This window comes from Dama dama, chromosome 20, assembly GCF_033118175.1.
Source record: "Dama dama isolate Ldn47 chromosome 20, ASM3311817v1, whole genome shotgun sequence".
In the NCBI taxonomy this organism is placed as follows: Eukaryota; Metazoa; Chordata; class Mammalia; order Artiodactyla; family Cervidae; genus Dama; species Dama dama.
The window spans coordinates 43,268,688-43,282,629 of record NC_083700.1 but is presented as its reverse complement, the minus strand read 5'-3'; the positions used below and the strand labels follow the sequence as shown (position 1 = coordinate 43,282,629).

Sequence of the window (13,942 nt, the reverse complement as noted above, 5' to 3'; positions counted from 1 at the left end):
TACAAGAAAAGTCAATTAAATGCATTTAAATACTTTTTACATAATAATATTCTAAACATAAAAACTCAGGCTTAATTCTCAATTCACTGAGAGTTCTCAATGGTTCCAAATAATAATTAATAAGGCTATTGTAAAAAAAGAAGTATGTGCCTAAACAACATAGCCAACTTATTTTTAGGGCAACCCGAAACTAACTTGATAAAGAATTTATAATAGCAGTTTCAAAGTCCTCAATTCTACCTTTCATAAAATAGTCTTCTCAAAAATGAAGACAGAATCAATGGCTCATCTGAGTGGAAAATTACTGTGAAAACAATTATAATACATGTGAAAACAATGTATAAATCTAAGATATTAGTAATAATGATGATGATGAAAAACTCAAGTGGGCAGAAAAAAGCAAATAAATCAAGGTTTGGAGAGATTGCTAAGTATATGCTATTCTAGATAATGTTGCCAGAACTACATTTTATAATTTATTATAACCCTGCCAATCAGACCCTTAAATCCTAACACTGGAATCCAAAAATATCACTACCGCTAATATACCAGCAGCATGAAACTGTTAGGTAATCCTAGGTAGTTTGAGAGTTGTAGGAGATACAGGTAGAAGAAAGAATAAAAAATGGAGAGATAAAGAGGAATAAAAACAAGTTTAAACATACTGAAATCTAGGTTATTATAAATTATAGTGTCTCAAAAAAATCATATAGTGCCATTAATATTTCCTGTAAGCACAACACACTAGATATTCATAAATATATTCAGAATTATATTCATCTACTACATCATCTAATACTTAGCAACTGATCAAAAAATAGATGTTTTAAATAAAGTAAATAAATTGCTATTTTCTCTTTTTAAAAAAAAGGTGTTAGTTATTTTGCCTACCTTTGGTCCTGAAAGTGGGTGGATGGTATTTTTGGCAGATATAGGATGAGAAAAGGTATTCTGGAATGCAAACGCAGAGGAGACAGGATAACCAATCCCACAAGCTGGGTAAGTCAGTCTACCCTCAACCTAAAAATAAAAGAATAAAAAAGGTTGAGGATGAGAAATTTGTTCTAAATAGTATTTGGAGATGCAGGAGGCATTAGCATCTGTCATAATAACTAAGAGTTAAGAGCACTCTCTCAGAGGCCAATCTTGTCTATCAGGACACCAAGCTCTGCTTCATTATATATCATGAAACTGGAATATCTTTGGCCAAGAGGGCTTTTCAGAGTGGCTGTGTAAGCTTAGACCAAAAAAACAAACCAAAACCAAAACCAAAACCCACTGGATCGGACTTTGAACTGAAGTAAAACAAAGACCTCTGAACCATCTTGGTTCCCTCTAGGGCTTGAATTCCTGCAAAGGGAGTTTTGGGGTAGTCCTAGACCAAAAAGCCAATAAGGGATAAAATAAAAATAATCAAGTAATACCTCTCACACAGCTATTTATCATCAGTCGATAAGATTAAGCCTGTCAAGCTTTTTCACGTTTTTAACTCAGTACCAGTAAGTACCACTTAACTCTGCACTTTTTCCCAAGTTAGCAGAAATCCTTACCCTTCTTTAAACATCAAGTACTATCTCATTTACTACAGTAGATTAAAAATTCTACTATGGATTTGCACTTTAAAGCCTCTGCCAATGCCCTCCAGTCAAAGACTTGGACCAGAAATACATCTATCGGTTTACACACTCTCTGCGACAAGGAAAACTGAAGACCACGTGGAACCAGTAAGAGACGTGTCTCCGTAAGACAGTGTTAAAAGGGAGTATTTATTGGACTCTGTCAGGTGTTAGGTGAATTAAGGAATAGTTTAAGAATGTGGGGCTATACTGCGGACTGGATGCTATCAAGAAATGGGGATAACTATATGACTAGGTACATGAATAGATTTTATCCAGTAAGGTAGGATGAATGCACTAAGACCAAAGTTATAACTGGTAATGAGCAGCACTCACTCACTTTAGCCCAATCAAAGGATACTTGCCCATTTTTATGGTTTGGCAATGTCCTATTTTTGTCTGTGTTCAAACATGACTATGAAGCGGTCTTGTTTTTGTCTTGCTCCATCACAGTCAGAGAATGGCCCTACCTGATGTTGATATTCTGTGAATTATGTTCAACAGGAGAGCCTCAAAACCCAGCTGTGAGTGCAAGGCCAATTCCTAGCCAGGCCTAGGCCTGGTAGTACCAAGCCAGATCCAGGTACTCAAAGCTAAAAAGCTTAACACTTGTAAATAGTTTCTTCCAGAATCCAGAGCTGACAAGCTTGGTAATACGGTTTTTCTTTCTTTTTTTTTCCAATAGAATTCAGATTAGGCTCCTCTAGTATAGTGCCAAAGCTGAGCCCATATCCTGTTCTCCCTTACTGAGGCCTCCTAAATACTTTCTGTGTTTGTTAACAGTTTTCAGCACATTTATTTAGCCTTACTTCAGTCACTACTAGAGTGATTTCTGTATCCATTAAAATGTTACAAAGTAGTGTACCCTTAAGATAGAGCCTCTTTGTTAAGTGTACCTTTATGTCCCTCTTCCAAATGTAAAACTACTTCAGTGCTAAAAACTGTAATAGGACTCTAGTCATATTAGGTACCAGCACATAACAATCTGAGAATATTTTTTGTTTTAGAAAATTTACCAAGACCATTCACAATAACTTAATTTAAATCTTACCACATTAGAGGCAGGAGAAATCCCACTTCTGATGGTGTTGCTACTTGAGTGTACAGGTGGAGTGGTAGAAGGCCCCAATACATCTTGCTTTCTCACTAGTTGATTTTCATTTAATTCTTTATTTAACCACGTGATTACTTAAATAAAAGAACAAGAAGAAACTTAATACTTGAATTTTTCTAATTTTAAGTATTTTTAAATTATATTAATTTTTTTAATTTTACATTTTTAAAACTATGTTATATCATAGAACAACATAAGTTCATCTAAATATTTGTCACTAAGAATAAATAAATAAATATTTGTCACTAAATATTTTTATTTTACAACTGCCACAAAGGACTCTCTATCCTTTTACATATTTCTGCAAGTGAAGGATCTCTTTGAAATCTTTTTGATTTCATTTCTAGAATATCTCCCAGTTTATTTCAATTCAAACTCTTATTTCTCAAAATCAGTATTACAAACTGAGAAAAATATAGAAGACTTAATATCACATTCAGCAATTATAGCAAGTAATAGCAAAGAATTTAAATAGTAAATTACAGTCAATATTTTCAACATTTAGTTTTGGGTTACTGACACATGTGATAGGGTTTAATAATGATGGTAACTGTTTTACAGGATAGTTGATTTTAATTTGCTACAGCAAAGACATTAAGATGGTATATTTAAAGCAGATTATATATATACAGCAATATCTTGATTTAACTAGACTTATGAATTCAGTAAAAATTGCAAGAATAAAACTAAAAATCTCATTTAAATGAAAAGGTAAAACACTTACACTTTTCATTATTTTTTAGAAGTTGTTTGCTTTCTTCAAGTTTTTGAACTGTAGCTTCTAATTGTTCTTGTAATTTGCATACCTAAAATACATTAATCCTTATAGTAAGTATAATAAAGGCTAAAATGAAAACTAAAGACATATTAACTATTCATTAAATAATTACTATTAAATATGAAAGGAATTAGCTCAGCTGTGTAATAAAATATATGTGCACATACTTATATATGCACACACACACATATATATGAACACTCAACATATTTGAGTCATAATAACTAACTTTTCAAACTGAAATAGTTTATTAAGTTCTGTTGATTATACTTAAGTTTTCTTGGGGAAAAAAAGCCAAAACTTTCTCTAATGTAACAAAGTATAAATGTTTAAAATACATGAGAAAAAAAAAAAAATACATGAGGAAATACATTAAGCTTTGCAAATAGTCCACACACACTAAATATAAAATATTAACTACCTCTTGTTCTTTAATTCGGAGAGACTGTCCAACATCTTGTAATTCTTTTTGTTCCTTTTGTAATTTTTCTTCCTTTTCAGCCAAGAGTTTCTCTTGCTGAATAGTTACTGTATTCTTCAATTTCAACTTACCCATTAAAGTCTTCAGATCCCCTTGCAATTTTTTGATAATTTCATTTGCCTGTAGAAGAGTTTCACATGAATGTCTCTACATAATGCAATGAAACATCTCTACATAATCCAATGAAATATCAATATTCTATTGTTTTAAAAAAACAAACCTTAAGAAGTTCAGCTGATAATGATTTTATTGTAGCTTCAAGTTTTCCTAGTTGTACCTGATTTTTCTCAGCATTTTCTTCCAGAGCCACCTGATATATATTTTAAAAAATGTGAATAATTAGGAAGTCTGTGTTTATTTAGGAAAAGCATCATATATGCATGTGATCATCAATTTGTTTAGAAAATTTTAAAATAGACCTTTTGTTCCTGGATTGTATCAAATGCTTCTTTTGTTCTTAAAACAAGCTGGTCCTTATCCTTGATTTCCTGTTCTAAAACAGCCACTTTTGTTTGTAGCTGATTAATATGCTTTTCTTTTTCATGGCATTCAGCATCAAGTGTAGAATTTTCTCTTCTCAAAGACAGGACTTCTTGCTTAGCCCGCTGGAGCTCCTAGAGGAGGGGGGGAAAATGTTGCATTATGAAAAACGAAAGTTGGCTGGTCTGATAATTTATAATTAAGATATTTAAAATAGGAAAAAGTCTTTCATAATTTTAAAGTTCCAGTACTAATGCTCTTTGAAAGAAACGACGGTCTCTCTAAAGGTATATGTAACTCAGATTTGAAACATAAATGTAAAATACACTAATATCTAATTCAATCACAGTAAGGGAAAATTAAACAATCCTTATGAATTACTGCAACTTTTAAAACCTAATAACAAGAATTTTCTGTCTTGAAATTTACAAATTCAAAAATTACTGAGGTAATAAATGCTCAGTATAACAGAATTTCAAAATATATACAATACATAAATAAAAAGAAAGTCCTATCATTCTATCACCAAAGCAGTGATCCTCAATCTAGTCTGCATAATGAAATCACCTGCAAAGCTTTAACAACTACTGATGCCTGGTATCCTGCCCAAGAGATTTTTATTTCATTTGTATGAGGTATGACCTGAGCTCTTCAACCTGTTTCTTAGGATAGCCAAGAAATCATGAGATATTGTTAATTAACAATAAGTTAGAAAGACAAATACCATATAATATCACTTATATGTGGAATCCAAAATATGATAAAAATGAACATATTTACAAAACAGAAACACTCATATAGAAAACAAACTATATTCAATATCCTATAACAAACCACAATGAAAACATGAAAAAATACTAAAAATAATTTTTTAAATAGATCTGCCTTCCAATGCAGGAGACATCAAGAGATACAGGTTTGATCTTTGGGTCAGGAAGATCCTCTGGAGCAGGAAATGGCAATCCACTCCAGTATTCTTGCCTGGGAAATCCCGACAGAGGAGCCTGGTGGACTACAGTCCATGGGGGTTGCAAAGAGTCAGACATGACTGAGCACACACACATACTAAATAACATCTCAATCATCTAGCATCAGTCCAAATGTTGCCAGTACACTAAAGTACAGTATGTAATAGTATTCCTAGTTTTCAATTTTAACAATAAAAAATTGTTTAACAATAAAAAACAATATAAAATAATTTTATAGTATATACCCTAGTGGTTTTAGAAGCACAGACTCTGCTATCAAGTAGTACATGAGTGCATGCTAACTTGCTTCAGTCATGTCTGACTCTTTGCCACCCTACGGACTTTAGCCAACCAGACTCCTCTGTCCATGGGAGTCTCCAGGCAAGAATACTAGAATGGGTTGCCATACCCTCCTCCAGGGGATCTTCCCGACCCAGGGCTCAAACCCACCGTCTCTTATGTCTCCTGCATTGGCAGGCAGGTTCTTTACCACTACTGCCACCTGAGAAGTCTACTATGTCACATCCAGTATTACTTAACCTCAGTAAATTTCAGTTCCCTCATTTGTAAAAGAGAAACAATACCATAAATTATTTCACCTTTGCAAAAACCCTTACATAAACTCTGTTTTATGTGTTAGATGCTCAGTCATCTCTGACTCTCTGTGACCCCACAGACTGTAGCCTGCCAGGCTCCTCTGTACATGGGATTCTCCAAGCAAAAATACTAGAGCAGGTTGCCATTCCCTTCTCCAGGGGTCCTTCCTGACCCAGGGATGGAACCCAGGTCTCCTGCATTGCAAGCAAATTCTTTACTGTCTGAACCACCAGGGAAGTCCAAATACTTAATAAATGGTAGTAACTATTAATTTTAGGGTATTGATCTCTAAAAGGTGCAATTTAACATAATTAGGTAACAATACTGAAGCTTTAAAAAAGTTTTCAGGACTCAAAATTTCCAAGTCCTATGCAAACCTTGCAAATATTTTGATTACATTATATGGCACCCTACTCCAGTATTTTCGCCTGGGAAATCCTAGGAACAAAGGAGGCTATTTATTTAGTCCATGCAGTCACAAAGAGTTGCACACGACTGAGCAACTCATCATACACACACACATACACACATGAAAATCAATATAACAAAGCACAGTTTACACACTGGCCGGTGTCAGGGCTAAAACAGAAGAAACCACATAGGATTATAATGAAGTACTCATCCAATGTGCAGGGTGAAATGTTTCACCAACTGGTGTGAAAGGTCAAGAGGGTAGTGAGAAGGACTGAAGCATCTAAGGGCAGAATGCAATGAGGATCTGAACATAAAATCAGTCAGGCTTTATTCAGAATTGGAGGTCTTGTGAGCTAGAATGACACTGTTTATTTGAACATGATAGGTTTAAGAAAAGCTAAACTCGTTTTCTAATAACTCATATGACAATAATGTATAGTAGTCATCATTAGGAAGGAGTTTATCATCACTGCCGAAGTATCCACACAAGTACCACTACAGCAGTGTTTTTAAAATGTCTCTGTTGCCTGAAAGAACAAGACAGTACTAGAGACAGGCCAATAATAGAGAATTTCAATGGCCAGGCTTACTTGGGTAAATTACTTAAGCTCTCAGTGCCTTAGTTTCATCATCTTTAAATGGGGTAATAAAAATACCTTCTTTAAAACAACTGCTGTAAGAATTAAATGAGTTAATATAGACAAAGCACTTGAAATAGTGTTCAGTAAGCATTAGTTATCATTACTTTTATTATTGTTATTACTAGACACTCAACTTCATACAGGTGTTTGCCATGTTGAGTAGACTGAAAGAGTCAGTCTGTCAATACCCTGAGCCACAACACCGGGCTGATACTGAAAGTACACTGGCAAATCGGAGGGCGATGCCCAAGAGCTGCTCAAGACCCCAACTAAAAGTATCCAGGTGTGCTTTGGCTCTGTTCAGAATCAGTCTATTTTATTAGATTCTGGTTTCTCAATTATTTGGGGTATTCTCTGAGCTGATTATCCAAAGACTAAAAGAGACGCTTGCAAAGCATCCAGAATACTACCCACAGAAGTAATAAAGTAACCAAATTCAAATCAAGTTACCAATTAGACCTTGTTTTTACACTGGGGCGGGGAGGGGAACCAACTCCAACATTTGATACCTCTTCAACACCAGACAGCTTTGCTTTAAGTTCTCTGATGGTGGAGTCTCCTTTATATTTCCTTTCAGTGAGGTCTTTATTAGCCGTTTCTAACTCAGACAATCTGTTCTGTAGCTGCTGGATGTTCCGTTGATGAAGGATTTCTAAATCTTTTTTCTGTTGTTCATGTTGCTGTTGATATTGAACCTGGGCCTATTATATAATAAAATACAGTACCAAAATTCAAAGAAAAAAATACAATATGAGAACATTTGAGTAAAAAAAAATCTTAATTATTCCTCTTTATAAGATGTCCCTGCTTTTAAGAGATTCTGTTTTTAATTACGGATTTTATGAAAAAGAAAGGTCAACAAAACAAAGGCAAATTTACTACTATGATCTTGTTCATAATTTATTCTTCTCCTAAACCCACCTGTTTAGAAGTAATGGCCTTCAATTTAAGGGAAGAATGATATGTGTTAAGAGGGGGAAAAAAACAAATTGCAAAACACTATGTATAGTGTCAAACTATCCCTATGAAAAGAAAAAAATGAGCAGGTACTTAAGGAACTTTCAGTATTTGCTTTAAACCACATTATTCTGTTTCTGTTTTTTACAACTAGTATAAATGTTTTCTAATTAAAAAAAAATTGAAACTTACAGTAAAACTGACAAGGTACTGCTCAGTCTTACATTTAGTTGTTAAATTTCACTAACAAAAAAATTTGAACATGGTTGTAACTCTGAAATCTTTGTTCACCTGTTTGTATCATACCAAAAATCTATCTTAATAATTTCTGTCATGAGACTTAGATGGCATTATGTTAAGTGAAATAAGTTACAGTAAGACAAATACTGTATGATATCACTTATAGGTGTAATCTAAAAAAATACGACGAACTAGCGAATAAAACAAAAAAGCAGCAGACTCGCAAACAGAACAAACTAGTGGCTATCAGTTTGGAGAGAGGGAAAGTCTAGGGGCTACACAGCATTAGAGGATTAAAAACAGGATTATTATGGGATTATATAAAATTGTGTATGTGAAACATTTGAAAATTATAAAGCACAATAGAATTTAAAGATTTTCATTCAACAAAAAAAATTTTTAAATAATAATTTCTGTTGATGAACACTAACAAATCTAAATACATTTTAAAAATAAAAAATAGTTTTCTGATTATGCAAGCTATACATTCTTTTAAAGGCATAAAGAAAGAATCACAAATAACTGATAACCTCCATCCAGGGAGTCATTATAAATATTTAGGAATATTCCTTTCCAGCTATTTATATACTTAAAACTGACATCACACAAATACACGTAACACATAGCTAAATTTAACATTTGAGACCAAGCACTTTACACAATTTAATTATGCTTTTTAATCCTTTAGCACTTGCACTTCCTCATATCGATAAAAACTCTTTGTAAATACTTTCAATATCCACACAGTATCCCAATCCACCGCTACACCATAATGCAATTAACCCCTGCCCTACTATGTATGCTGAGTTTCCAATTATTCACAATTACAAATAAATCCATGGTTAAAACTTTTCTTCATAAGCATACACCCAAATTCAGATTATTTCCTTATAATCAATTATGGTTTGAAAATATGTAAACAAATATAAAGCTTGATACTAGTTACAAAATCACATTCCAGAAAAGTTGTATCCATTCAAAAATTCCTAACACAAAAGCAGGGGAGTGTCTCTCATAAAATACTTAGGATATTTTCCATGACTATTTTAGGAATTTCCTCATTTTTGGAAAACTGAAATGGAGAGAAGAAAGAAACACAAGAAATAAAATAGGAAAGAGTCCATATAAAACTGAAAATGCAACCGTGGAAGGAGCAATCAAGGGAGAGAAGCAACAATGAACAAACTGGTTTAGGATGCTAACTGTAACTGTCTGAGAGGGTCACCAAACACGCTGAAGAAACAAGGGGCCAAAGTCTGCAAAAATAAAGAACTGGCTTTATCCCCGTGATGATCAGAATTTTGGAACTTTTGTGTGTGTGTGTTTTTTTTTTTAAAGTGTAATGGATAGAATTACAATATTTACATTTTCTGCTCTGTTTATTTCAGGTGATTCTGATGCACACTAAAGTCTTAAAAATCACAGCCCTATAGAGTATCTATCAGCAGGAAGAGAGGAGAAGTTTGCTTGGTTTTAAAGTCTCAAAGCACTGATTCACAAGCCTATTAGAAAAATGCAGTAAGAAATGCAAACAAATCCTTCAGTCGTTTTCATGTTATACACAAATATACTTAATGATGAGACTTTCAGAACCTAACCTGTTTGAAAATAGAACCAAAAAATATTTAGTAAACAACAGAAATTAATGAAATCAGATGGGAGTATAGAGACAGTGCACAACTAATTAATGAAACAAAGAACTGGTTCTTTAAAAATACTAAAGAAAACAAACTATCAACTCTCATTAAAAAAAGACAATTAAGAACATAGGACAAACAGTATGGAGATTTAAAAAATTGTAAGACTGTTTATAAGCTATTTTACCAATTAAATACAAACATGAAATACATGGCTTTTTAATGAAATATAAACTAACATAACTCAAGGAAAAACAGAAAATCCAACAGGACCAATAGGGACTTCCCTGGTGATCCAGCTTGGATAAGACTCCAAGCTCCCAAAGCAGCAGGCTCCCAAAGCAGCAAGCTCGAGTTCAATGCCTGATTGCAGAACTATGATCCCTCATGTCAAAACTACAGAGCCCACGTGCTGCAAGTAGAGACCTGCACATACAACAAAGACCCAGCAAAGCCCCCAAAAATACACACAAAGAAACAAAACAAAAAAGAAAAGAATAAAAAATCATGAAGGAAATGGGAAAGAATCTAAAGAAAAATGCCTTAAGAAGGCATCATATCCAAATGGTAAAAGGTTAATTCTATCAGGCCTTCAAGGAACAGATAATTCTTCATTATTTGACTGTTTCAAAGCATAAAGAAAACTAGAAAATGTTTTCATACCTTTCATGACACTAGGATAATTCTAATACCACAGTGCAAAACCTATCACTGTAATTAGCAGACTAAGATAGGAAAAGAGTAATCTCAAACCAATCTCACCTCTGAATATATACACAAATGTTCTAAATTAAATATTAGCAAAGTGATTCAACAGGATATTAAAAATCTCTGAATACATATTATTCAATGAATTCAAAGATGGTTCCACTCTCAGAAATCTATCATTATCATTAATATATTATAAAAGTGAAAAAAATGGTATTATTTGGTTAAATCTCCAGAAGTCACTTTATCTGACCTAGCTAGCATTCTTTGGATGCCAGAGAGAAGAAAATTTTCTTAAACACAGGGTAAATATCATATATAATGGAAAGATATTTTAGTTATTTACCAAAAAACATTAATTACATAAGTTAATATACAGAAATCTCTTGCACTTCTATACAGTAACAATGAAAGATCAGAAAGAGAAATTAAAGAAACAATCTCACTATCTCATCAAGAAAAATAATTATTCTACACAAGGAGGAAAAAGATCTATACTCTGAAAACTGTAAGATGCTGATGAAAGAATCAAAGATGACACAAACAGATGAAAAGATATACCATGTTCTTGGATTAGAAGACTCAATACTGTCAAAAATGACTAGCCAAGGCAATCTACAGTTTAAACACAATACCTATAAAATTACAAATAGCATCTTTCACAGAACGAGAATAAAATTTTTTTTAGTTTGTATGGAAACACAAAAGACCCTGAGTAGCCAAAGCAATCCTGAAAAAGAAAAATGGAGCTGGAGGAATCAGGCTTCCTGACTTCAGACTATACAGCAAAGCTACAGTCATCAAAACCATATGGTACCTGCACAAAAACAGAAATATGTTATCGATGGAACAAGATAGAAAGCCCCAAAATACACCCACGCACCTATGGTCAATTAAACTACAACAAAGGAGGCAAGAATATACAAACAGAGAAAAAGAGAGTCTCTTCAATGTAGCTGGGAAAAACTAAACAGTTACATATGAAAGAATGAAACCAGAACATTCTCTAACACCATACACAAATATGAACTTAAAATGGATTAGACCTAAATGTAAGACCAGATACTATAAAGCTCTTAGAGGTAAACATAAGCAGGGCACTCACGGACATAAATTGAAGCAGTATCTTTTTGGATCCACCTCCCAAATTAATGAAAGCAAAAACCAAAGTAAACAAATGGGACCTAATTAAATTTAAAGATTCTGCATAGCAAAGAAAACCATAAACAAAATGAAAAAAAAAAAAACCCACATGAGAAAAAATATTTGCAAATGAAGCAGACTGTTAAGGAATTTATCTCCAAATGACATGAACAGTTTATACAGCTCAACATATTAAAAACAAAAACAAAAAAAAATCAAAAAATGACAGAAGATCTAAGTAGACATTTCTTCAAAGAAGACACACAGATGGCCAAAAAGTACATGAAAAGATGTTCAACGTTGCTAATTACTAGAGAAATGCAAATCAAAACTATAATGAGGTATCACCCACACCAGTAAGAATGGCCATCATCAAAAAGTCTACAAACAATAAATGCTGAAGAGGGTATGGAGAAAAGGGAAGACTGCTGCTAAGAATGTAAACTGGTATAACTGCTATGGAGAACAGTATGAGCTTCTTTAAAAAACTAAAAATACAGAACTACTGTATGACCCAGCAATCCCACTTCTGGACATATATGCAAGGAAAACCATAATTTGAAAAGATACATGTACCCCAATATTCACTACAACACTATTTACAATAGCCAGAACGTGGAAGCAACCTAAATGTCCATCACAGAGAAATGGATAAAGATGTGGTACACATATACAACGGAATCTTAGTTAACCATTAAAAAGAATGAATGCCATTTGCAGCAACATGGATGGATCTAGAAGTGATCATACTAAATGAAGTAAGTCAGAGACAAATATCACATATCACTTATATGTAGAATCTAAAAAAATGATACAAATGAACTTACAAAACAGAAACAGAAGAGACTCTGAAAACAAACTTATAGTTACCAAAGAGGGAAGGTGGAGGAAAGATAAATTAGGAGTTTGGGATTAACAGATACACACTATTACATATAAACAGATAATAAACAAGGATCTACTGTATAGCTCAGAGACCTGTACTTAATGTTCTGTAATAACCTATATGGGAAAAGACTCTGAAAAAGAATTGATACACATAAATGTCTAACTGAAATCCTTAGTGGCTCAGATGGTAAAGAATCTGCCTGCAACACAGGAGACGGGGGTTCAATCCCTGGGTTGGGAGGATTCCCTGGAGAAGGGAATGGCAACCCACTCCAGTATTCTTGCCTGGGAAATCCATGGACAGAGGAGCCTGGTGGGCTACAGTCCTCAGGGTCACAAAGAGATGGACATGACTGAGCAACTAACCCTTTAGTTTTTTTCTTAACTGAAATCACCTTGCTATACACCTGAAACTAACATTAAATCAACTATACTCCAATATAAAATAAGAATTTTTTAAAAAAACTAGATCAAGATAAGAATTCCACCATTATCACTTTCTGTATAAGAGAAAAAGACAAACCTTCAGAAGAAACAAATTACCATTTTTTATAGTTTACCCATTTGAAAAATCTAAAGAGAATCAACTCCAAAACTACTAGGTTGGCCAAAAAGTTCCTTTGATTTTTAAGTAACAATAAAAGACATATTTTTCATTTTCACCAAGAATGTTATAGAACAATGTATTCACCATTTTGTTGCACTACCTTCTGCCATTTTTCAGGCAACTTCATAATTCCATCTTCCCAAAACCTTTTATCTTTTTGAATAAAGAACTGATGAAGGTATCTTTTACAATCTCCCAGGGAATGGAAAATTTCTTCCATTAAGATAATTTTATAAAGACCAAAATATCATGTTGATGTTTGGTAGAAACTAATGCAATACTGTAAAGCAATTATCCTCCAATTAAAAATAAATAAAGACCAAAATAAATGGAAATCTGAAGTTACAATGTCTGGTAAATACAGCAAATGAGTCAGAACTTTCCAGCCCAACTGCAAGTTTCTGCCTGGTCATTAAAAAGACACGCAGTCTTGTGGCACCTGGTAGCAGGTTACGCGCTTTCCACTGATTCTGGACAGTTTTGTCGAGTGCTGCTTTCAGCTGGTCTGAGGACAGTACTTGTTGGAATTAATCCAACAAATGTGGTTTCCGGGAAGGAGCTCATAATAGATAATTCCCTTCCAATTCCATCATATTCACAACATCTCCTTCTTTGGATGAAGATCAGCCTTCGGTGTGGTTGGTGGTGGTTCCTTTACATTGCCCCATGGTCT

The 13,942-nt window shown here is 33.6% G+C and overlaps 1 protein-coding gene across 4 annotated transcripts in view; it reads right to left on the bottom strand.

The window, feature by feature from the left end:
- The window catches only part of SASS6 (SAS-6 centriolar assembly protein), a 45,410-nt gene that overhangs the window by 12,291 nt on the left and 19,177 nt on the right, over window positions 1-13,942 (bottom strand). For 3 of the 4 annotated variants that reach the window (XM_061121298.1, XM_061121296.1, XM_061121295.1), the window contains 7 exons: window positions 7,599-7,790; window positions 4,409-4,603; window positions 4,210-4,299; window positions 3,930-4,109; window positions 3,455-3,536; window positions 2,668-2,804; window positions 892-1,020 (listed from right to left, as the gene is read on the bottom strand). In XM_061121298.1, coding sequence (XP_060977281.1) covers window positions 892-1,020; window positions 2,668-2,804; window positions 3,455-3,536; window positions 3,930-4,109; window positions 4,210-4,299; window positions 4,409-4,603; window positions 7,599-7,790 — 1,005 coding nt within the window. The remainder of the gene's footprint in view (window positions 1-891; window positions 1,021-2,667; window positions 2,805-3,454; window positions 3,537-3,929; window positions 4,110-4,209; window positions 4,300-4,408; window positions 4,604-7,598; window positions 7,791-13,942) is intronic. The other variant, XM_061121297.1, reaches the window with a different exon arrangement.